At 36.9% G+C, this 27,200-nt stretch overlaps 1 protein-coding gene across 1 annotated transcript in view; it reads right to left on the reverse strand.

Annotated features, from left to right (window-relative positions):
• The window catches only part of DOCK3 (dedicator of cytokinesis 3), a 558,375-nt gene that overhangs the window by 348,705 nt on the left and 182,470 nt on the right, over positions 1-27,200 (reverse strand). Inside the window, 1 exon segment of the mRNA XM_088022140.1 lies at positions 16,636-16,676. Within this exon segment, the coding sequence (XP_087878266.1) occupies positions 16,636-16,676 (41 nt within the window).

Consider the following 27,200-nt stretch of genomic DNA (forward strand, 5'->3'; position numbering starts at 1 on the left):
ACAAACAAAAACTAAAGGAATTTGCAAAAACGAAACCAGACCTCCAAGAAATATTGAAAGGGGTCCTCTAAGCAAAGAGACAGCCTAAAAGCAGCATAGATCAGAAAGAAACACAGACAATATACAGTAATAGTCACCTTACAGGCAATACAATGGCACTAAATTCATATCTTTCAAAAGTTACCCTGAATGTAAATGGGCTCAGTGCCCCAATCAAAACACACAGGCTATCAGATTGGACTGAAAAACAAGACCCATCCATATGTTGTCTGCAAGAGACTCATTTTAGACCCAAAGACACCCCCAGATTGAAAGTGAGGGGGTGGAAAACCATTTACCATGCTAATGGACACCAAAAGAAAGCTGGGGTGGCAATTCTTATATCAGACAAATTAGATTTTAAAACAAAGACTGTAATAAGAGATGAAGAAGGACACTATATCTTACTTAAAGGGTCTATTCAACAAGAAGATCTAACAATTGTAAATATCTATGACCCTAACATGGGAGGAGCCACTTTTATAAGGCAATTAATAACAAAAGCAAAGAAACACACTGACAACAATACAATAATAGTGGGGGACTTTAACAGCCCCCTGACTGAAATGGACAGATCATCTAAGCCAAAGATCAACAAGGAAATAAAAACTTTAAATGACACCCTGGACCAAATGGCCTTCACAGAGATATTCAGAACATTCCATCCCAAAGCAACGGAATACACATTCTTCTCTAGTGCCCATGGAACATTCTCCAGAATACATCACATCCTAGGTCACAAATCAGGTCTCAACCCATACCAAAAGATTGGGATTATTCCTTGCATATTTTCAGACCACAATGCTTTGAAACTAGAACTCAATCACAAGAGTAAAGTCGGAAAGAACTCAAATACATGGAGGCTAAAGAGCATCCTACTGAAGAATGAATGGGTCAACCAGGAAATTAAAGAAGAATTTAAAAAATTCATGGAATCCAATGAAAATGAAAACACAACTGTTCAAAATCTTTGGGATGCGGCAAAGGCGTCCTAAGAGGAAAGTATATAGCAATACAAGCCTTTCTCAAGAAACAAGAAAGGTCTCAAATACACAACCTAACCCCACACCTAAAGGAGCTAGAGAAAGAACAGCAAATAAAGCCTAAACCCAGCAGGAGAAGAGAAATAATAAAGATCAGAGCAGAAATCAATGAAATAGAAACCAAAAGAACAGTAGAACACATCAACGAAACTAGGAGCTGGTTCTTTGAAAGAATTAACAAGATTGATAAACCGCTGGCCATACTTATCAAAAAGAAAAGAGAAATGACCCAAATCAACAAAATCATGAATGAAAGAGGAGAGATCACAACCAACACCAAAGAAATACCAACAGTTATAGGAACATATTATGAGCAACTCTATGCCAGCAAATTAGATAACCTGGAAGAAATGGGTGCATTCCTAGAGATGTATCAACTACCAAAACTGAACCAGGAAGAAATAGAAAACCTGAACAGACCTATAACCACTAAGGAAATTGAAGCAGTCATCAAAAATCTCCCAACAAACAAAAGCCGAGGGCCAGACGGCTTCCCAGGGGAATTCTACCAAACATTTAAAGAAGAATTAATACTTATTCTCCTGAAACTGTTCCAAAAAATAGAAATGGAAGGAAAACTTCCAAACTCATTTTATGAGGCCACCATTACCTTGATCCCAAAACCAGACAAAGACCCCATCATAAAGGAGAATGACAGACCAATATCCTTGATGAACATGGATGCAAAAATTCTCACCAAAATACTAGCCAATAGGATCCAACAGCACATTAAAAGGATTATTCACCATGATCAAGTGGGATTTATCCCTGGGCTGCAAGGTTGGTTCAACATCCGCAAATCAATCAACGTGATACAATACATTAACAAAAGAAAGAACAAGAGTCATATAATCCTCTCAATAGATGCAGAAAAAGCATTTGACAAAGTACAGCATCCTTTCTTGATCAAAACTCTTCAGAGTATAGGGATAGAGGCTACATACCTCAATATCATAAAAGCCATCTATGAAAAACCTACAGCGAATATCATTCTCAATGGGGAAAAGCTGAGAGCTTTCCCCCTAAGGTCAGGAACGCGGCAGGGATGTCCACTCTCACCACTGCTATTCAACATAGTATTAGAAGTCCTAGCCACAGCAATCACACAACAGAAAGAAATCAAAGGCATCCAAATCGGCAAAGAGGAAGTCAAACTCTCACTCTTTGCAGATGATATGATACTGTATGTGGAAAACTCAAAAGACTCCACCCCAAAACTGCTAGAACTCATACAGGAATTCAGTAAAGTGGCAGGATATAAAATCAATGCACAGAAATCAGTGGCATTCCTATACACCAACAACAAGACAGAAGAGAGACAAATCAAGGAGTCGATCCCATTTACAACTGCACACAAAACCATAAGATACCTAGGAATAAATTTAACCAAAGAGGCAAAGGATCTGTACTCCGAAAACTATACAATACTCATGAAAGAAACTGAAGAAGACACAAAGAAATGGAAAAACGTTCCACGCTCATGGATTGGAAGAACAAACCTTGTGAAGATGTCAATGCTACCTAGAGCAATCTACACATTCAATGCCATCCCCATCAAAATACCATCCACTTTTTTCAAAGAAATGGAACAAATAATCCTAAAATATGTTTGGAACCAGAAGAGACCCCGAATAGCCAGAGGAATATTGAAAAAGAAAAGCAAAGCTGGCAGCATCACAATTCCTGACTTCCAGCTCTAATACAAAGCTGTCATCATTAAGACAGTATGGTACTGGCACAAAAACAGACACATAGATCAATGGAACAGAATAGAGAGCCCAGAAATGGACCCTCAACTCTATGGTCAACTCATCTTTGACAAAGCAGGAAAGAATGTCCAATGGAAAAAAGACAGTCTCTTCAACAAATGGTGTTGGGAAAATTGGACAGCCACATGCAGAAGAATGAAACTGGACCATTTCCTTACACCACACACAAAAACAGACTCTAAATGGTTGAAAGACCTAAACGTGAGACAGGAGTCCATCAAAATCCTAAAGGAGAACACAGGCAGCAACCTCTTCGACCTCAGCCACAGCAACTTCTTCCTAGAAACATCGCCAAAGGCAAGGGAAGCCAGGGCAAAAATGAACTATTGGGATTTCATCAAGATAAAAAGCTTTTGCACAGCAAAAGAAACAGTCCACAAAACCAAAAGACAACCGACAGAATGGGAGAAAATATTTGCAAATGACATATCAGATAAAGGGCTAGTATCCAAAATCTATAAAGAACTTACCAAACTCAACACCCAAAGAACAAAGGATCCAATCAAGAATTGGGCAGAACACATGAACAGACATTTTTCCAAAGAAGACATCTAAATGGCCAACAGACACATGAAAAAGTGCTCAACATCACTCGGCATCAGGGAAACCCAAATCAAAACCTCAATGAGATACCACCTCACACCAGTCAGAATGGCTAGAATTAACGACTCAGGAAACAACAGATGTTGGCGGGGATGTGGAGAAAGGGGAACCCTCCTACACTGTTGGTGGGAATGCAAGCTGGTGCAACCCCTCTGGAAAACAGTATGGAGGTTCCTCAAACAGTTGAAAAGAGAGCTACCATACAACCCAGCAATTGCACTACTGGGTATTTACCCCAAAGATACAAATGTAGGGATCTGAAGGGGTACATGCACCCCGATGTTTATAGCAGCAATGTCCACAACAGCCAAACTGTGGAAAGAGCCAAGATGTCCATCAACAGATGAATGGATAAAGAAGATGTGGTATATATACACAATGGAATATTATGCAGCCATCAAAAGGAATGAGATCTTGCCATTTGCAAGGACATGGTTGGAACTGGAGGGTGTTATGCTGAGTGAAATAAGTCAATCAGAGAAAGACGTGTATCATATGACCTCGCTGATATGAGGACTTTTTAACCTCGGGAAACAAACTGAGGGTTGCTGGAGTGGTGGGGGGTGGGAGGGATGGGGTGGCTGGGTGACAGACATTGGGGAGGGTATGTGCTATCGTCAGCGCTGTGAATTGTGCAAGACTGTTGAATCACAGATCAGTACTTCTGAAACAAATAATGCAATATATGTTAAGAAAAAAAAAGAAGAAGAAGATAGCAGGAGGGGAAGAATGAAGGGGAGTAAGTCGAAGGGGGAGATGAACCATGAGAGACGATAGACTCTGAAAAACAAACTGAGGGTTCTAGAGGCCTCCGGAGGGGGTTGGGAGGATGCGTTAGCCTGGTGATGGGTATTAAAGAGGGCACGTTCTGCGTGGAGCACTGGGTGTTATGCACAAAGAATGAATCATGGAACACTACATCAAAAACTAATGATGTATGGTGATTAACATAACAATAAAAAATTTTAAAAAAAAGAAGAGAGCTGAGGGAAAGGCTGAATAATAAAATAAAACATCAGTAAAAAAAAAAAACTGTGAAGTATTATAAGACAGCATAACATATGTGTAACTGGAATACCAAAAAAACAAAGTAGCAAAGAAGTATTTGAGGAAATCATAGCAAAAAATGTCTAAATTATTTTTTAATTTCTAAATTATTTCAAGTTTTTATTTAAATTCCAGTTAGTTAACATACAGTGTAATATTAGTTTCAGGTGTAGAATTCGGTGGTTCATCACTTACATACAACGTCTAGTGCTCATCACAAGTGCACCCTCCTTAATACCCATCACACATTTAACCCACCTCCTCTCCAGCAACCCTCAGTTTGTTCTTTATGGTTAAGAGTCTGTTTTCCGGTTTGCCTCTCTTTTTCCCCCCCATGTTCATCTGTTTTGTTTCTTAAATTCCACCTATGAGTGAAATCATACAGTATTTCTCTTTCTCTGACTGATTTATTTTGCTTAGCATAATACTCTCTAGCTACATCCATGTCGTTACAAATGGAAAGATTTCATTCTTTCTGATGACTGCGTAATAGTCCATTGTATGTATATACCATATCATCTTTATCCATTCATCAGTCAATGGACATCTGCGCTGTTTCCATAACTTGGCTATTGTTGATAATGCTGCTATAAACATCAGGGTGCATGTGCCCCTTTGAATTAGTATTTTCATACTCTTTGGGTAAATACTTAGTAGTTCAATTGCTAGGTCATAGGGCAGTTCTATTTTTAACTTTTTGAGGAACCTCCATACTATTTTCCAGAGTGGCTGCACCAGTTTGCATTCCCACCAACAGTGTAAGAGGGCTCCCCTTTTTAATTTCTTAATGATGAAAAACATAAACCCACAGATTTGTCAGCACCATGATATAAATTTGGATAAAACACAGACACACACAACACCAAAGCACCTCATAAGCAAACTGCCAAAAAACAATGATAAACAGAAAATCATAAAAGCATCCAGAAATGAAAAAACAAAATAAAAATTTTAAGTAACTAGTACAAGAAACAGAAGTAAGAATACTTTACATCAGAAATACTGTAAAGCCAGAAGACAATGGACTGACATATTTAAATGTAAACCTAGAATTGTATATCCAATGAAAATCTTTTAAAAATAAAAGTGAATAACCAGTATAAATAAAATGACTAGGATAATAAAAAGCAGAGAGCTTTGCTATACTGAACAGATGAATCACTAAACATTGTATCAAAAACTAAAGATGTACTACACCTTGGCTAATTGAATTTAAATTTTTAAAAAAGAGCTTTGAAATAATGGACAAAGAGAAATGTTTAAAGTCAAAAGTTAACTTTTTTTAAAGACCAACAAAACAAAAATTTACATAGATTTGATCAAGAAAAAGGGCATAAATTCCTAAAATTTGGAATGAAGGAGGGATTACCACTAAATATCTTAAAGACATTAAAAAATAATAAATAGGGCGCCTGGGTGGCTCAGTTGGTTAAGGGACTGCCTTCAGCTCAGGTCATGATCCTGGAGTCCCAGGATCGAGTCCCACATCGGGCTCCCTGCTCGGAGTCTGCTTCTCCCTCTGACCCTCTTCCCTCTCGTGCTCTCTGGCTCTCATTCTCTCTCTCTCAAATAAATAAATAAAATCTTTAAAAATAATAATAATAATAAATAGCTTGAATAATAACAAAAATAAAAAACGAATGAAACAGACAAATTTCCTGCAAAACACAACTAACTCAACTGACAGAAAATGAATTAGACAATAATACTAAAGATAGAACATTAGCTCTACCATAACAAAAAAATCTTAAATGACAAATTAGACTTCCTCAAAATTAAAATCTACTCTTCAGAACATAATATTAAGAAAATAAAAAGGCAAGCCACAGACTAAAAGAGTATATTTACAAAGACTTATATCCAGAATAAAGAATTCATATAATTCAATTTAAAAAACAGTAAAATATAAGTGAGAGACATGAAAAGACACTACACAGAAAAATGAGGTGAAAGGTCAGTAAACATTTGAAAAGGCGTTCAACCTCTTTAGTCATCAGGGAAATAAAATTAAGATCATAACAAGATACTGCTACCCCATCCATATGAATGGCTAAAATTTAAAAGACTAAAAATGGAAAGAGTTGCTGAAAATGTGGGCCAAATGAAACACTTATACCTATTTTAAACTTAAATTTGGGGAGGGTTCTCACCACTAACTGAGAAGAATTGCTCACTGTGCCTAAACTATTTTGCACAAACCATATAGTTTATGATGAACACCTGCTTTCCTTCTGGGAGTGTGGAATTTTGTTATATGCTAGGTAGAGGCTGTTTATGTGACCAGTGCCCAATAAAAACTCTGGGCACCAGGTCTCAAACAAGCTTCTCTGGTTGGCAACATTTCACACGTGTTGTCAAAGTGTTGGTGGGGGAATTAGGTTTGTCCTGTGTGACTCCATTGGGAAAAGACTCTTGGAACCTTGTGCCTGATTTCTCCAGACTTTAGCCCATGCATCTTTTCCCTTTGCTGATTTTGATTTGTATTCTTCACTGTAGTAATTCATAGCTTTGAGTGCAACTATATAATGAATCCTGTGGGTCCTCATAGCAAATCTTTAAACCTAGGGGTGGTCTTGAAGACTTCCAAACACAATGAGTAAGCCCGGCACAAAATATCACCTAGCCTTCATTCTTTTCAACATCTACCACTTTCTACCCACCTACAATAATACAAACACACTAATAATAAGGCCCATCAATGAAGGACACTTAGCATGTGGCTGTTAGATAAATTCCAAATCACAAACACAAAATTCCAATGCTGAGTAACAATGATAAAAGTCACCTTTAAAAAAGTTTTCAGTTAGGAGAACTATTGATGACAACTACAGTTTTCCTTCATTTAAAAAAAAATTGTTAGGGGCGCCTGGATGGCTTAGTCGTTAAGTGTCTGCCTTTGGCTCAGGTCATGGTCCTGGGATCGAGCACCGCATCAGGCTTCCTACTCAGCCGGAAGTCTGCTTCTCCCTCTCCCACTCGCCCTGCTTGTGTTCCCTCTCTTGCTGTCTCTCTCTCTGTCAAATAAATAAAAATAAATAAAATAAAATCTTTTAAAAAAATAAAAAAATTGTTAGAAAGGTCTCAGTATTACTTGATATTTGACCAAGTCTGTATCAAAATTAACCACTAAAACTAGAAAGTAAATTGAGAAAGTGAAATAACTTTCAGAATAAATATAAAATCACAACTTCAGGGTTTGATATAAAAGCCATTTGTTTTTTTAACAACTTAACTGAGGTATAGCTGATATACCATAAACTGCAAATACTAACAGTGTAGAATTTGGTGCCTTTTGGCATATATTTACAGTGAAATCATGGGCACAATTAAAATAAAGAAATTTGCACCATCCCCAAAAGTTTTCTCATATCTTCTTGTAATCCATCCATCTCTTCAACACTATTGGCAGGGAACTGCTAAACTTAAGGCATTATAAATTATTAGCATTTCCTAGAATTTTACATAAATCAAATTCAAAACGTTCATAAGAGTTTTCTACTCCCCAAACCAATAAATTTACATTCTTTAGAATCTGTATCTACTTTCTTCCTTTCACCCATAATCTACTCACTAGATTCTGGCTTTCTGCCACTATCATGCTATTAAATCAGATTCCCTTAAAAGTCACCAATGGCCTTCTAATTGCTAAACATAATAGCCCCTACTCAGTACCCCTTCTACTAGACTACTCCACAGTACGTGAAATCATTAATTACCCTTTAAAAAAAAAAAACAACAACAACAAAACACCTCTCTTCTCCTTAGCCAACTCTCACCCCTATTTCTCAGTCTCTTTGTACTAGTTCCTCTTTTTCCGTCCTCCAAGGTGTTGTCAAGTCTTTAAAGTCTCATTTGCAAGCCCTATGCTATCATAGCAATAGTTGTTATAGCAACAGAAGCAAATATTTATTGTGCAGTTATCATGTGCTAAGCACTGTGTTAAGAGCTTCATGTAAGATCATTGATTCCTTGTAACAATTCTATGAAATAAGTAATAATGTTATCCCCATTTCAAACACATACAGAATTAGAATGTGCTGAGCCTACATGAACCTACCATTCACCTTTAATGATTATTAACATTTTGCCAGTCTTGATTTATTAATCCACACATACACATTTTTACCTACTACAGTATTTCAGAGCAATTTTAGAATTCATCCATAAACACTTCAATATATATCTTTAACAGGTGCTTACTGCTTCTCCAATAAACTCTATTTTATATTTTTTCCTTTTTTTATTAAGTTCTATTAGCCAACATATAGTAGTACATCATTAGTTTTTGATGTAGTGTTCAATGATTCATTAGTTGTGTATAACACCCAGTGCTCATCAGATCACATGCCCTCCTTAATGCCCATCACCCAGTTACCCCATCCCCCCAATCCCTCCTTTCTGCAACCCTCAATTTATTTCCCGGAGTCCAGAGTCTCTCAATGTTTGTCTCCCTCTCTGATTTCTTCCCATTCAGTTTTCCCTCTCTTCCCCTATGGTCCTCTGCACTATTCCTTATATTCCACATATGAGTGAAACCATATGATAATTGTCTTTCTCTGCTTGACTTATTTCACTTAGTGTAATACCCTCCAGTTTCCTCCATGTCGATGCAAATGGTAGGTATTCATCCTTCCATTGTATATATGAACCACATCTTCTTTACCCATTCATCTGTTGAAGGACATCTTGGCTCCTTCCACAGTTTGGCTATTGTGGACAATGCTCCTATGAACATCGGGGTGCATGTGCCCCTTCTTTTCACTACATCTGTACCTTTGGAGTAAATACCCAGTAGTGCAATTGCTGGGTCATAGAGTAGCTCTGTTTTTAACATCTGGAGGAACCTTCATACTGTTTTCCAGAGTGGCTGTACCAGCTTGCATTCCCACCAGCAGTGCAAGAGGGTTCCCCTTTCTCCACAACCTCCACAACATTTGTTATTCCTTTTTCACTTATTTTTTTATAATTTTTTTATTATGTTATTTAGTCACCATAGAGTACTCATCATTAGTTTTTGATGTAATGTTCCATGATTCGAACAAGTGTAAGGTGGTATCTCATTGTGGTTTTGATTTGCACTTCCCTGATGGCAAAACTTTGTTTTATAATTATGCTGCATGTGGGTGCCTGGGTGGCTCAGTGGATTAAGAGCACATCAAGAGTCTGACTTAATTTCTGCTCAGATCATGATCTCAGGATCGTAAGATTGAGGCCTGCGTCGGGCTTCACGCTCAGTGAGGGGTTCTGCTTGAGATTCTCTCTCTCCTCTCTCTCTCTCTCCCCACTTCTGCCCCTCCCTCCCTACTCGCTCACTTCTTCTCTCTCTCCTCTCTCTCAAATAAGTACATCTATTAAAAAAATAATAATAATTATGTTGTATGGCAACAGTAGATCCATCCCTCTGTTAAATGGCAGTTTTCCTGTTGCTAGAGAGACAAAATCCAAATTCCTTAGCATTGCTTATATTCTTTGGTATATAAGAGTCTTCAAATATGGATCCACCCTCCCTTTCCTGCCTTACCGTCCATCACTTTCCTGTACTATACCCTAGCCAGTTTGGACTATCTAACATTCTTTGAACATTTCTTGCAATTTCATGCCTCTATACCTCTACTTTTGCAATGTAAAACATTCTATAAGGCCCTGTAGTTATCTGGCAGAATTCTAGGTATCCAGTTGACAGTAATTACATAAACACTGATCCTGAAACTACAAAAGGGGAAATATAAACTCTCTTGAATGTCATTCTTTTCCTCTTGAGCATATGTTTTATAAAAAAAAACACAAAATTATTGTCAAATATCTATTGTCCTTTTCTTAATCTTACCTTACTCTCTTATTCTTTCTTTATGTATATTCTTAAGAAAGCTAGTATTATGGCAAGCCTAACAACTATGTAACATGATGTTTCACCAGAAGATAATATTGTCTCAAAAACTTCTGATTTCTAAAATTATACAGCCAAAATAAGTTCTACACTATAGTGTATTCTGTAAAAATAAAGTCTTCAAAAAATGCAAAATACAAAAACCTATCATCCTTAAGATGATTGAGAATAAAACTGAGTAGTATATTTTTCCTATGTAATATCCCTCTCTTAAACGTACAACTTTAGTATGTGGTCACAAAAATATATAACTGAAAGGGTATTTTATAATCATCCCACTTTTCCCTTAAGAATGTAACATCTTATTAGAGTATTCATAGAGAACAAAACAATTAAGCTTTGAGACTTTTTAAAACTGTTTTATAGAAAGAAATGTTTTACCATTTATGAAGATTTCTGAACACTATATTTGCTATCTACTTCAGATATTATTTTATTTGGGCTATTTCAAGTTTTATTTTTAGTATAAGTCATACACAACTCAAGACATAGTAATAAGTCACCTTTTAATTTTCTTTAACCACTAACAGCTATGAAAAACCTCCTGAAATTTTTACTTATTGTGACTATAATATTAAGACAAATAAAAGACATAGAAATGCTTTTTTTTATCACTTTAAGTGCGTGGAATCACTAACTGATTATATTTTACAAACACTAAAGAATTTTCACCATGGTTCCACAAAATATCATTGCCACAGAAAATGAAATTGTTATTCCCATCTGCTAAATTTTTAAAGTTTAAGAATATCAGTACAAAAAATAATACAAATGCAAGCTATTAAAAGGTATAGAGATATATTATTAATAAATGTACAATAATCTAAGATTCTAAAATGAAGTTGGTATTACCAAAATACACAATCTCAGAAGTACCACATTAGTCAAAAGTAAAGAAATTAAAGGAGTCTGATCAGATAAAATGAGCTCAAACACTTAAGATTAGTTTAATTTGGTTTTTTCATTTTGATTAGCTTATGAAATCACTGCTAAGATTAATTACAAAGTGGCCTCTCCCATAGTCTCTAAACACCTTTGTTGTAGGAAAAGGAATTTAGAAAATAGGTATGAGATTCTGAGCACCTCTTCTTCACTCTAAGACAGAACTCTGACTGGGGCACCTGGGTGGCTCAGTTGGTTGAGTGTCTGCCTTCAGCTCAGGTCATGATCTCAGGGTCCTGGGATCAAGTCCAACATTGGGCTCGTTGCTCAGTGAGGAATCTGCTTCTCCCTCTCACTCTGCCCCTCTCCCCCCCTACCCAGCTTGTTCTCTCTCTCTCAAATAAATAAATATAATCTTTTTAAAAAATTACCTATGAGCAGTGGTTTTCAATCAGGGGCAATTTTACCACCACCACCACCACCACCCCACCCCTGGGAGCGGTAGGGGAGGGGGGACTTTGGCAATGTCTGCAGACATTTTTCATTGCCACAATTTGAGGGGGGGAAATGTTACTGACATTGACTGAGTAGAGGTCATATATGCTGCTAAACATCTTAAAATGCACAAGACAACCCCCCACAATGAAGAATTATCTGGCCCAAGATGTGAACAATGCCAAGGATGAGAAGCCCTGGCTGGAAGGAATTAAAATTTGAAGATGCTGCCTTCTTATAGTCATTACCTTATAAACTAACAAACTGAATGATTCTACTGGCAAAATTAGTTAGAACTCTGAAAAATTTTCTTTTTTAATGAAAATAGTACATAATAATTTCAATATTTTTCTGTATAGGAAAAAAGCATTATATATTTAATATTAAGCTACAGAAAAAATATAATAAAAGCTGATAATATTAATTATATGAAAGAGTAGGTAGAAAGAAGTTTTTGCAAATGCATAACTAGAGAAAAATGTTCCTAAGTGTATTATATCTGCCATTTAAAATACATTTTTTGATCAAATTAATACTAATTGGTAACAATATATAAAATCTAGTTCATAAAAAGTCTTGTTTAAGTTCATATTTTAACAAGAATATTGTCATCAAGGACATCTAATTGAAAATTATTTGAAAGTTTTTCCATTTTTGTATTTTACTTAACTAACAAATCACTGAACACTACATCAAAAACTATGTACTATACATACAGTGGCTAACTGTACATAATAAAAGTTTTTTCCATTTATACACACTACATCTCCTTTATCCATTCTGGGCTCTTTCCACAGTTTGGCTACTGTGGACATTGTTGCTATAAACACTGGGGTGCATGTGTTCCTTTGAATCACTATTTTTGTATCCTCTGGGTAAATACCTAGTAGTACAATTGCTGGGTCATAGGGTAGCTCTATTTTTAACTTTTTTTTTTATTTTTTTATTGTTATGTTAATCACCATATATTACATCATTAGTTTTTGGTGCAGTGTTCCATGATTCATTGTTTGTTCATAACACCCAGTGCTCCATGCAGAACGTGCCCTCCTCAATACCCATCACCAGGCTAACCCATCCCCCTACCCCCCTCCCCTCTAGAACCCTCAGTTTGTTTTTCAGAGTCCATCATCTCTCATGGTTCGTCTCCCCCTCTGACATACTCCCCTTTTCTTCCTCTCCTGTTATCTTCTTCTTTTTCTTTTTTCTTAAAATATGTTGCGTTATTTGTTTCAGAAGTACAGATCTGTGATTCAACAGTCTTGCACAATTCACAGCGCTCACCGTAACACATACCCTCCCCAATGTCTATCACCCAGCCACCCCATCCCTCCCACCCCCAACCACTCCAGTAACACTCAGTGTCTTTCCTGAGATTAAGAATTCCTCATATCAGTGAGGTCATGTGATACATGTCTTTCTCTGATTGACTTATTTCACTCAGCATAACACCCTCCAGTTCCATCCATGTCGTTGCAAATGGCAAGATCTCATTCCTTTTGATGGCTGCATAATATTCCATTGTGTATATATACCACCTCTTCTTTATCCATTCATCTGTCGATGGGCATCTTGGCTCTTTCCACAGTTTGGCTATGGTGGACATTGCTGCTATAAACATTGGGGTACACGTACCCCTTCGGGTCCCTACATTTGTATCTTTGTGGTAAATACCCAGTAGTGCAATTGCTGGATCGAACGGTAGCTCTAATTTCAACTTTTTGAGGAACCTCCATACTGTCTTCCAGAATGGCTGCACCAGTTTGCATTCGCACCAACAGTGTAAAGAGGGTTTTCCATTCTCCGCATTGTCACCAACATCTTCTGTTTCCTGACTTGTTAATTTTAGCTATTCTGACTGCTGTGAGGTGGTATCTCATTGTGTTGTTTTTTTTTTAATTCAATTAGCCAAGGTATAGTACATCATTGGTCTTATGATTTTGATTTGTGTTTCCCTGATGCCAAGTGATATACAGCATATTTTCTTATGTCAGCCATCTGTATGTCTTCTTTGGAGAAATGTCTGGTCATGTCTTCTGCCCATTTCTTGATGGGATTTTTTGTTTTTTGGGTGTTGAGTTTGATAAGTTCTTTATAGATTTTGGATACTAGCCCTTTATCTGATATGTCATTTGCAAATATCTTCTCCCATTCCACAGGTTGCCTTTCACTTTTATTGATTGTTTCCTTTGCTGTGCAGCAGCTTTTTATCCTGATGAAGTCCCAATAGTTCATTTTTGCTTTTGTTTCCCTTGCCTCTGGAGATGTGTCTAGCAAGAAATTGCTGAGGCTGAGGTCAAAGAGGTCGCTGCCTGTGTTTTCCTCTAGGATTTTGATGGATTCCTGTCTCACATTTAGTCTTTCCTGTCTCATATTTTATTTTTCATCCATTTTTTATTTCATTTTGTGTATGGTGTAAGAAAGTGTTCCAGTTTCATTCTTCTGCATGTGGCTGTCCAACTTTCCCAAAACCATTTGTTAAAGAGATTGTCTTTTTTCCATTGGATGTTCTTTCCTACTTTGTTGAAAATTAGTTAACCATAGAGGTAAGGGTCCATTTTTGGGTTTTCTATTCTGTTCCATTGATCTATGTGTCTGTTTCTGTGCCAGTACCATACTGTTTTGATGATTACAGCTTTGTAATACAGCTTGAAGTCCAGAATTGTGATGCCTCTAGCTTTGGTTTTCTTTTCCAACATTACTTTGGCTTTTCAGGGTATTTTCTGATTCCACACAAATTTTAGAATTGTTTCTTCCAGCTCTGTGAAAAATGCTGGTGCTATTTTGATAGGGATTGCAATGAATGTGTAGACTGCTTTGGGTAGTATAGATATTTTAACAATATTTTTTCTTCCAATCCATGAGCATGGAAGGTTTTTCCATTTTTTTATGTCTTCCTCAATTTCTTTCAAAAGTGTTCTATAGTTTTCAGAGTACAGACCTTTTACCTCTTTAGTTAGGTTTATTCTTAGGTATCATGGTTTTTGGTACAACTGTAAACAGGATCGATTCCTTGATTTCTCTTTCTGTTGCTCCATTATTGGTGTATAGAAATGCAACAGACTTCTGTCCATTGATTTTATATCCTGCCACTTTGCTGAATTCCTGTATGAGTTCTAGCAATTTTTGAGTGCAGTGTTTGGGTTTTCTACATAGAGTATCATGTCATCTGAAAAGAGTGAAAGTTCAACTTCTTTACCAATCCAGAGGCTTTTTAGTTCTTTTTGTTGTCTGATTGCTGAGGCTAGGACTTCCAGCACTATACTGAACAATGGTGGTGAGAGTGAACATCCCTGTCATGTACCTGACCTTAGGGGAAAAGCTCTCAGTTTTTCCCCATTGAGGATGATATTAGCTGTGGGTCTTTCATATATGGCCTTTATGATGTTGAGGTATACTCCCTCTATCCTTACATTGTGGAAGATTTTTATCAAGAAATGATGCTGTATTTTATCTAATGCTTTTCTGCATCTGTTGAGGGGATCATATAGTTCTCACCCTTTCTTTTATTAATGTGATGTATGATGTTGATTGGTATGCGGATATTGAACCACTCCTGCCACCCAGGAATGAATACCACTTGGTCGAGGTGAATAATCCTTTTAATGTACTGTTGGATCCTATTAGCTAGTATCTTGGTAAGAATATTTTTTAAGATTTTATTTATTTGTCATAGAGAGGGAGAGTGTGAGTGCAAAAGCAGGGAGAGCAGCAGGCAGAGCAGCCAGGGGAGAAGCAGACTCCGTGCTGAGCAAGGAGCCCGATGTGGGATTCAATCCCAGGACCCTGGGATCATGACCTGAACCCAAGGCAGATGCTTAATGGACTAAGTCACCCAGGCATCCCCTTGGTAAGAATATCTCCATCCATGTTCATCAGGGATACTGGTCTGTAATTCTCATTTTTAATGGGGTCTTTGTCTGGTTATGGGATCAAGGTAAGGCTGGCCTCACAGAATGAGTTTAGAAGTTTTTCTGCCATTTCTATTTTTTGGAAAAGCTTCAGAACAGGTATTAATTCTTCTTTAAATGTTTGGTAGAATTCCCCTGGGAAGCCATCCAGCCCTAGATTCTTATTTGTTGGGAGATTTTTGATTACTGCTTCAATTTCTTTGCTTGTTATGGGTCTGTTCAGGTTTTCTATTTCATCCTGTTTCAGTTTTGGTACTTTATATGTTTCTAGGAATTTAGCCATTTCTTCCAAATTGCCCAATTTGTTGGCATGTAATTGTTCACAATATTCTCTTACAATTGTTTGTATTTCTTCGGTGTTGGTTGTGAGGTTAATTTACTTTTTCTCAAATATTTGAAGGAAAAAATATTAAATATCCTAAATAGGCTTTTTCAAAATAAGCTTTGTAGCTATGATCATACATGCATTTTCTGTCCTTTAAAAAAAGCATTTTATGCAACATATGTTAAGAAAAAAGAAAAAGAAGAAGATAGCAGAGGGGAAGAATGAAGGGGAGTAAGTCAGAGGGGGAGACGGACCATGAGAGATGATGGACTTTGAAAAACAAACTGAGCGTTCTAGAGGGGAGGGGGTGGGGGGATGGGTTAGCCTGGTGATGGGTATTAAAGAGGGCACATTCTGCGTGGAGCACTGGGTGTTATGCACAAACAATGAATCATGGAACACTACATCAAGAACTAATGATGTAATGTATGGTGATTAACATAACAAAAAAAAATTTTTTAAAGCATTTTAATCCTGCTGACACAGAGCAGGGTCTGACACAGCTCTGTAAAGAAAGAATGAGTGTGGCTATTGTAAAAGATTAAAAGACAGACAAGTAATAATTATTTTTATATCAAATAAACATACAGGTAACTTCCTACATTAGAAAAGGTAACAATAAACTTTTCATTACCTTTACATTTGGCTTCTTTGTTGAAACTCCTCTGTACCAACCTAAAACAAAGCAAAACAAATGATATTAAATTCATATTGTTGTTATTTCCTATAAAAAACATAATGTGAGTATTTTAGGGAAAAAATTAATGCAAAACTTTCTAGTAAAGGCACACTAGTTGTGCCTTTATTAATAGTAGTTTACTCTAAAAGGAAGAGTCTTACAGTAAATACATTTCCAATTTTCTTCAAAAGGTACAACTTTCAACTGAATAAAGTCCAAAAAATTAAAAAAGACCTCAGAGGACGTGTAATTCAACTGTACGAAAATTCACAGATGAAATTGTTAGGGGCAGAAAAATGCCAAAATCATACAGCTTTTTTGGTTGAAGTTAGAGGCTAGAGCCCAGACCTCCTGTTTCCTGGTCTCATTCAGTGTCCCATGTACAAAACTACACTACTCTCATTTCTTGGCTTTCCAGATGCTAAAATTGACCTCTGTGATTCACTTATTCCCTCTCAGCATTCATACACAGCAATAATAATCTAAGTTTCAATTACACAATAAAAACAGTTTTCAGAGAAAGGAAATTTCATTACCAACTTTTCTCAATTCCAATCTATTATTTTTAGAGTTTTATAATAGTTTCTCTGTTTGGGTTTAAGAGGAAAAAGTTCCAATGAGCTGTATTGAAAGGAGGATGATGAAGAAAAGGAGATGACTGATAATAGCTAGTAATAATTGAGATCTTACTGTTCTTAATTCCATGTACTGGAATTGAGAGGTTGTTCTTTGTACTAACCTTTTTTTTTTATTATGCTATGTTAATCACCATACATCATTAGTTTTTGATGTAGTGTTCCATGATTCATTGTTTGTGCATAACACCCAGTGCTCCATGCAGAACGTGCCCTCTTTAATACCCATCACCAGACTAACCCATCCCCCCACCTCCCTCCCCTCTAGAAACCTCAGTTTGTTTCTCAGAGTCCATCATCTCTCGTGGTTTGTCTCCCCCTCTGATTTCCCCCCCTTCATTCCTCCCCTCCTGCTATCTTTTTTTTTTTTAACATGTAATGTATTATTTGTTTCAGAGGTACAGGTCTGTGATTCAACAGTCTTACGCAATTCGCAGTGCTCATCATAGCACATACCCTCTCTAATGTCTATCACCCAGCCACCCCATCCCTCTCACCCCCCAACACTCCAGCAACCCTCAGTTTGTTTCCTGAGATTAAGAATTCCTCATATCAGTGAGATCATATGATACATGTCTTTCTCTGATTGACTTATTTCACTCAGCATAATACCCTCCAGTTCCATCCATGTTGTTGCAAATGGCAAGATTTCATTCCTTTTGATGGCTGCATAATATTCTAGGAGCTGGTTCTTTGAAAGAATTGACAAGATTGATAAATCCCTGGCCAGGCTTATCAAAAAGAAAAGAGAAATGACCCAAATAAATAAAATCATGAATGAAAGAGGAGAGATCATAACCAACACCAAAGAAATACAAACAATTATAAGAACATATTATGAGCAACTCTATGCCAGCAAATTATATAATCCAGAAGAAATGGATGTATTCCTAGAGATGTATCAACTACCAAAACTGAACCAGGAAGAAATAGAAAAACTGAACAGACCTATAACCACTAAGGAAATTGAAGCAGTCATCAAAAATCTCCCAACAAACAAGAGCCCAGGGCCATATGGCTTCCCAGGGGAATTCTACCAAACATTTAAAGAAGAATTAATACCTATTCTCCTGAAACTGTTCCAAAAAATAGAAATGGAAGGAAAACTTCCAAACTCGTTTTATGAGGCCTCTATGTATTAACCTTTAAATCTTGCAACAAAGCTATAAGGAAAAAAATCAACTTTCCTGAAATCGTAACAACCAATAAAAGAAGAAATATCCTGTTTATGTTTAGTATAACAGCTGAGATAATAAATTTGAATAACTTAATTTACACCGTGAGAGTTTCAATATCTTCATTTATTAAAAAGAAAAAGTGATTTATCAAATGTGACATGTTATAATAGCTTAACAAACAGAATAGAAAATGGTATCAGCAGGAATGGCAGAAAAGGATCTCCAAAAAGGCTCTCTTCAATAAAAGCAGTAAGAATCCTGGCAAAAACTGTCAAAATCAAATTCTATAGAACTCTGGAAGTAAACAAAAGACCTGAAATAATCCAAACAGTATTTATTCAAAAAATCTGAATCTTGGTGAGAAAAAAGAGCTTTTTAACTTGCCCTATCCCATCTCCCTCCCTGCAAGCCTTGTGTCAGACTTGAAAACCAAAAACCCCGTATTAGTGATGAAAACCAGAAAACTAATATCCCCTGAAGAGGACAGAATACGGGAAATCAAAAAGACCAAGATAAATGAAGAGGTTTACCATGTTTATGAATTGCAAAACTCTGTAATGTTAAGATGTCAATTATCCCTAATTGGTCTATAGATTCAGTGTAATGCCAATGAAAATCCCATCAAAAATTTTGGTAGGTATTAAGTTCTTTCTAAAATTTAAGCAACTGATTACTAGAATAGTTAAAATAATTTTGAAAAGGAATAAAAAATGTTACCAATACATTGGAAAATCCAGGAAAAAATCCACAAGTAAATGAACAACTGATTTCAAAAAAGATGCAAACAGAAATAACAGTCTTTTCAACAAATGGTGCTGAAACAATTGGATATACATATACCAAAACAAACAAAAACCTCAAGCCATACCTTATATTATAAACACAACTGTCATAGAGTTAAATGTAAAATTGTAGGGGCACCTGGGTGGCTCAGTCGTTAAGCATCTGCCTTTGGCTCAGGTAATGATCCTGGCATCCTGGGATCAAGCCCTGCATTGGGCTCCCTGCTCAATGGGAAGCCTGGTTCTCCCTCTCCCCAACCCCTCCTTGTGTTCCCTCTCTCGCTGTGTCTCTGTCAAATAAATAAATAAAATCTTTTAAAAAAATGTAAAAGTGTAAAACTGGTACAGAAACAAGAGAAGAACATTTTTGTGACCTTGGGTTAAACAAGGATTTCTTAGGAAAACTCTATAAAAGAATTAATAATGTAATCTTCATAAAAGTTTTAAAATTTTGCTTTTCTAAGAGTCACAAAACTCTTAGAAGATAACACTGAAAATCTTCATGATGTAAACTTGAAAATGATTTCTTGGACATGACACCAAAAGATGGTAAAGTAAAAATAGATAAACTGGACTACATCAAAATTCAAAAATTCAGTGCATCAAGAGACACAATCAACAGCATGAAAAGACAACCTATTGCCAATAAAAATCTCAGCAAGCTGTTTTTTGGATATTGATGGACTGAGTCTAAAGTTTATATGGAAAGGTAAAAGACCTAGAATAGGCAACATAATATTGAACGAGAATAACAAAAATGGAAGATCACACTACCTGACTTCAAAACTTACTATTATAAACCTATAGTAATCAAGACAGTGCAGTATTAGAGAAAGAACAAACAGATCAACAAAACAGAATAGAGAGCACAGAAGTAAACACACATAAATACAGTCAACTAATTTTTAACAAAGGAGCAAAGATGATACAATGGAGAAAAGGCAGTCTTTGCAACAAATGCTGCTGGGACAACTTGACATCGACATAAAAAAAATAAATCTAGACACAGAAATAATCAATAAGCTAGACTTCATTAAAATTAAAACCAGTGCTCTGCAAAAAAAATACTGTCAAGAGAATTAGAAGACAAACCACACACCAGGAGAAAATATTTATAAAATACATATCTCATATAAGACTGTTACCTAAAATATACAAAGAACTCTTAAAACTCAAAAATAGTTCAATCAAAAAAATGAGCAAAAGACCTGAACAGACAGCCCATTAAAGAAGACATACAGATGGCAAAAAAGCATATGAAAAGACGTTCAACATCAAATGTAATTCAAGAATTACAAATTATCAAAATCCTACAGGAGAACATAGGCAGTAACCTCTTCAACATCAGCCACAGCAACTTCTGGTGGCTCAGTTGGTTAGGCGACTGCCTTCGGCTCAGGTCATGGTCCTGGAGTCCCGGGATCGAGTCCCGCATAGGGCTCCCTGCTCAGCAGGGAGTCTGCTTCTCCCTCTGACCCTCTTCCCTCTCGTGCTATCTCTCATTCTCTCTTTCTCAAATAAATAAATAAAATCTTAAAAAAAAAAGACACATCTTCAAAGGCAAGAGAAACAAAAGCGAAAATGAATTTTTTGGACATCATCAAGATAAAAAGCTTCTGCACAGCAAAGGAAACACTCAACAAAACAAAGAGGCAACCCACAAAATGGGAAAAGATATTTGCAAATGACACTATAGATAACAGGCCAGTATCCAAGATCTATAAAGAACTTCTCAAACTCAATACTCAAAAAACAAATAGTCCAGTCAAAAAAGTGGGCAGAAGACAAGAACAGACACTTCGCAGAAGACATACAAATGGCTAACAGACACATGAAAAAATGCTCAACATCATTAGCCATCAGAGAAATTAAAATCAAAACCACAATGAGATACCACCTTACACCAGTTAGAATGCAAAAATTCTAAGAAGGCAGTAAACAACAAATGTTGGAGAGGTTGTGGAGAAAGGGGAAACCTCTTACACAGTTAGTGGGAATGCAAGTTGATACAAACACTTTGGAAAACAGTATAGAAAGTTCCTCAAGATGTTAAAAAGAGAACTACCCTATGACCCAGCAATTGCGCTACTAGGTATTTACCCCAAAGATACAGATGTAGTGAAAAGAAGGGGTACATGCACCCCAATGTCCATAGCCGCAATGTCTACAATAGCGAAACTGTGGAAAGAGCTGAGATGCCCTTCAAAAGAGGAATGGATAAAGAAGATGTGGTTCCTATATACAATGGAATATTACTCAACCATCAGAAAGGATGAATGCATCATTTGCATCGACACGGATGGAACTGAAGGGGATTATGCTAAATGAAATAAGTCAAGCATGGTTTCACTTATATGTGGAACATAAGGAAAAGCATGGAAGACATTAGAAGGAAGGGAAAAATGAAGGGGCGGAAATTGGAGAGGGAGACGAACCATGAGAGAATATGGACTCCAGGAAACATACTGAGGGTTTCAGAGGGGAGAAGGGTGGGAGGATGGGTTAGCCCAGTGTTGGGTATTAAGGAGGGCATGTATTGCAATGAGCACTACGCATTATATGCAACAATGAATCATGGAACATTACATCAAAAACTAATGAAGTACTGTCTGGTGACTAACATAATTTAAAAAAAAAAAAGAATTACAAATTAAACAACAATAAGATACCGCTGCGTATCTACCATAATGGCAAAAAACCAAAACACTGACAACACCAAATGCTGATAAGGATGTGGAGCAACAAAAACTCTCATTCATTGCTGGTGGGAATCCAAAATGGTACAGCCATTTTGTAAGGTGGTTTGGCAGTTTCTTACAAATACTCTTACCATATGATTCACAAGTCTGACTCTTTGGTATTTACTCAAATGAACTGAACATTTATGTCCACACAAAACCTGCACCTGCATATTTATAGCAGCTTTATTCATAACTGCCAAGATGTGAAAGCAACCAAAATATCCTTCAGGTAAATGGATAAATAAACTATGGTACATCCAGACACTAGTATATTATTTAGCGATAAAAAGAAATAAGCCAGCAAGCCACCAAAAAAAAAAAAAAAAAACCATGGAGGGACTTAAACTGCATATTATTAAATGAGAAAGTCCAATCTGAAAAGGTCATATACTTTATGATTCCAGCTATATGACATCCTATAAAAGGCAAAACCCCCATGGAGGCAGTAAAAAGATCAGTGGTTGCCAACGGATGCAGGAAGGGAAGCATAAATAGGTGGAGAGAATTTTTAGGACAGTGAAACTATTCTGTATGATACTATAATGGTGGATATATGTCATTATACATTTATCCAAACCAACAGAATGTACAACACCAACAGCGAACCCTGACGTAAACTTTGGATTTGGGGTGACAATGATATGCCAACATAGGTTCACTGATTTTAACAAATGTACCCACTCTGGTGTGGATCTTGATAGTGGGGGAGGCTGTGTATGTGTGGAGGTAGGGGATATATGGGAATTCTCTATATTTTCTGGGCAGTTTTGCTGGGAGCCTAAAACTACTCTAAAAAAATGAAGCCCATTTTTTAATACACTTACTATATAATCCACCAATTGCACCTCTACGTATTTACCCAAAAGGAAAAAAGTCCATACTAAAATCTATACACAATGTTTATAACAACTTTATTCATAATTTCAAAAATAAAGCAACTCAAATGTCTATCACCTGCTACATGGATAACTAAAATGTGGCTTAAATCTATATGAGGAAATACTACTCAGAAAAAAACAAGCCACAGATACATACAATATGAATGAATATGAATGCATTACGCTAAGTGCAAAAAAAAAAAAAGCCAGACACAACAAGCTATATGATGTATAATTCATTTAACATTCTAGAAAACACAAAACTAGAGGGACAGAAAATAAATCAGTGGTTGCCAGGGCTGGGGGAAGGGGATTAAGAAGGAAGGTTGACTACAAAGAGCCTGATGTTACATTTGGGGGTGACAAAAATGTTCTGTATCCTAACAGTGGTGACAGTTACAAGATTATACATTTATCAAAATTCATAGAAATGTACTCCAAAAAGGGTGACATTTACTGCACATAAGTTATACACCAATAACCAACTAAAACAAACACACACACATACACACAGACAACAGGATAACATTTCACATCTATCACATTCGTTAGAATTTTTATTTTAAATTCTAAAATAGCAGCTGTTGGCAAGAGAATGTAGAGCAATCAGGTATTGCTAGTGAGGGTGATAATAAATGGTCCGCACTTTCAAAAACAATGCAGTATTTATTATATGCATATTGTATGACACTGAAATTCTACTTCTGTATATTATCCCTTAGAGAGTAGCATTGAATTGGGGATATTACTGCATTTTCGAGAAATTTTTGGACATCTGTGGGGGGTCTGAGTTGCCAAAGACATTAAAAATATTTATATTTTCAAAATGCAAAGATTCATAGAAGAAAACACAACTATAGATCTTCATGACCTTGAGTTAAACACTGCTTTCATGCACAAGCAACAACAGAAAAAATAAATTTGACTTCATCAAAAATGTTTTTAAATTTTATTATGTTAGTCACCATACAATACATCATTAGTTCTTGATGTAGTGATCCACGATTCATTATTTTCGTGTAACACCCAGTGCTCCATGCAGTACGTGCCCTCCTTAATACCCATCACCGGGTTAACACTTCCCCCCCACACCCCTCCCCTCTAAAACGCTCAGTTTGTTTCTCAGAGTCCATAGTCTCTCATGGTTCATCTCTCCGATTCCCCCCTTCATTTTTCCCTTCTTTCTCCTAATGTCCTCTATGCTATTCCTTATGTACCACAAATAAGTGAAACCATATGATAACTGACTTTCTCTGCTTGACTTATTTCACTTAGCATAATCTCCTCCAGTCGCAACCACAGGTGATATAAAAGTTGGGTATTCATCCTTTCTGATGGCTGAGTAATATTCCACTGTGTATGTGGACAACATCTTCTTTATCCATTCATCTGTTGAAGGGCATCTCGGCTCTTTCCACAGTTTTGCTATTGCAGACATTACTGCTATGAACATTGGGGTGCATATGGCCCTTCTTTTCACTACATCTGTGTCTTTGGGATAAATACCCACGACTGCAATTGCTGGGTCATAGGGTGGCTCTATTTTTAATTTCTCAAACTCAACACCCAAAAACCAAATAAGTCAAAAAACAGGCAGAAGATATGAACAGACACTACTCCAAAGAAGACATACAAATGGCTAAAAGACCCATGAAAAAATGTTCATCATCATTAGCCATCAGGGAAATTCAAATCAAAACCACAATGAGATACCACCTTACACCAGTTAGAATGGCAAAAATTGACAAGGCAAGAAACAAATGTTGGAGAGGATGTGGAGAAAGGAGAACCCTCTTAACTGTTGGTGAGAATGCAAGTTGGTACAGCCACTTTGGAAAACAGCGTGGAGGTGCCTCCAAAAATTAAAAATAGAATTCATCAAAATTAAAAGCTTTGTTCCTAAAAAGACATCAAAAAAATTAAAATACAACTCACAGAATGGGCAAAAATATTTACAAATCATATACCTGATAAGAGACCAGTATCCAGAATATATAAAGAACTCTTATAACTACATGAAAAGATAACTTACTTAAACATTTTTTCCAGAGAAGATACAAAACATGAAAGGAAATTCAACATCATTAGTCATTACACAAATGAAAATCAAAACCTAGTGAGATACCATTTCTCCCCCAACGAAATGGGTGCAATGACAAACACAGACAGTATCAAGTATTAACAAAGATATGGAGATATCGGAACGCTTGTACATTTCTGACAGGTTTGTTAAATGGTGCAGCCACTTTAGAAAACATGTTGCTAGTTCCTCAAAATGTTAAAGATAGGCAAGATGCCGGAGGAGTAGGAAACCTAAATTTCATCTGCTCCCAGGAATTCAGCTGGATAGGGATCAAACCATTCTGAACACCTACTAATTCAACAGGAGATCAAAGAAAAGAATACAAGCAACTCTGAACAGAAGAGCGACCACTTTCTGAAAGGTAGGACGTGCAGAAAAGTGAATCCAAGGCGATATTCGAGAAGATAACTGCAGGGGGAGGGAGCCTCTGTCAACCGCTACCAGCAAGTGATACAGCAGAGGAACACAAAATCGGAACTTTTGGAAGTCAGCTCCGCTGAGGGACGTCACTCCAGTGGCTAAGCAGGGGGTGGAACTCTCACTGGGACAGTGTGGTCTCATGACCCTCGGGGTCACAGAAAGACCAGGATGCCTGAGTGCAGCAGAGCTACCAGGTATTGGAGCAGGGAAGCCAGCTGCAAAGATGGAGCCGAGGAGTGGGCTCTCAGCTTGGGGTTACATAAACTGTGATCCGCAGCACAGTCAGGCCACTGCTCTTCTAGCAGGGACCCAAAAAGCTGCAGATCCAGGGAGACTCCCCTTCCTCCGCTGGAAGGAGTGACGCGGGAACTCACCACAGGAACCAGCTGGGTGTGGACACCCCAAACGGGGTCAGGTGCCAGAGACAGAAACGCTCGGTCACAGGCTCGGTGAGCACAGAGTGCCACCGGAGACCAGGGAGACAGGAGTGATTCACTGCTTTTCTCTGGGGGCTCACTGAGGAATGGGACCCCAAGTTCTCAGCTCCTATGGGGTGGAGACTGGGAGGCCGCCATTTTCTTTCCCATCCTCCAAAGCTGTACAGAAAGCTTGCAGGGAACAAAAGCTCCCACGCAACCCCTAGCAGATTACCTAGCCCAGCCCCCAGCAAGGGCGGAACAATTCCGCCTCCAGCAAAGACATTTGAGAACCACTACAAAAGGCCCCACCCCAAAAGATCAGCAAGAACAGCCAGCCAAGACCAAGATTACCAATCAATGAGAATGGCAGAACTCCAGCACTAGGGAAATACAGCACATAAAATTCATGGCTTTTTTCCCATGATTCTTTAGTCTTTCAAAGTTAATTTTTTAAATTTTTTTTCTTTTGAATTTTTTCCCTTTTTCAACCAACATCTTATCTATCCCTTTTTTTTAAAAAAATTTTTTTTTATTTTTAATTTTTACAGTCATATTCTAAACCTTCACAGTACTTAACCTTATTTTTGGTATATAAATAAGTTGTTCCCTCTTTAAAATTTTGGAATACAGTTTCTTCTAACAGACCAAAATATACCTAAATCTCTAATGTATGGCTTTGTTCTACTATCCTGCCTGATCACATTCTCTCCTTTTTTAAAAAATCCTCTTCTTTCTCTTTTCAAGCAACTTATCAATTCCTTTTATAAAACCTTTTTTAAATTTCATTTTACAGTCATAAGCCATCCCTTCATCATACTTACCCTTATTTTTGTACATATATAAGTTTTTCTTTCTTTAAAATTTTGGGAGGCACTTTCTTCTACAAGACCAAAATATGCCCAAAATCTACTGTGTGGCACTGATCAATGCACCAGCGTGTTCATACTTGATCATAATTTTTTGTTTTTTTATCTTCTTTCTCCTTTTTTTTCTTTCCCTTACTTTTCCCCCAGTGCCAGGTCTCTTCTGATTTGTTTAGTGTATATTTTTCTGGGGTCATTGTTACCCTGTTAGCATTTTCTTCTATCGTTCATCTATTGTCCTCTTGACAAAATGACAAGACAGAAAAAATCACCTCAAAAAAAAAGAACAAGAGGCAATACCGACTGCCAGGAACCTAAACAATATGGACATTAGATGTAGGAACTAGAGTTCAGAATGACAATTTTAAAGGTACTAGCTGGGCTTGAAAAAAGCATGGAAGATATAAATAAGAGAAACCCTTTCTGGAGAAATAAAAGAACTGAAATCTAACCAAATCGAAATCAAAAAGGCTATCGATGAGGTGCAATAAAAAATGGAGGCTCTAACTGCTAGGATAAAT

The sequence above is a fragment of the Eumetopias jubatus genome, unplaced genomic scaffold (assembly GCF_037043125.1).
Source record: "Eumetopias jubatus isolate StellerSeaLion01/CBP00866 unplaced genomic scaffold, mEumJub1_p1.0 scaffold_1, whole genome shotgun sequence".
NCBI classification, from domain to species: Eukaryota; Metazoa; Chordata; class Mammalia; order Carnivora; family Otariidae; genus Eumetopias; species Eumetopias jubatus.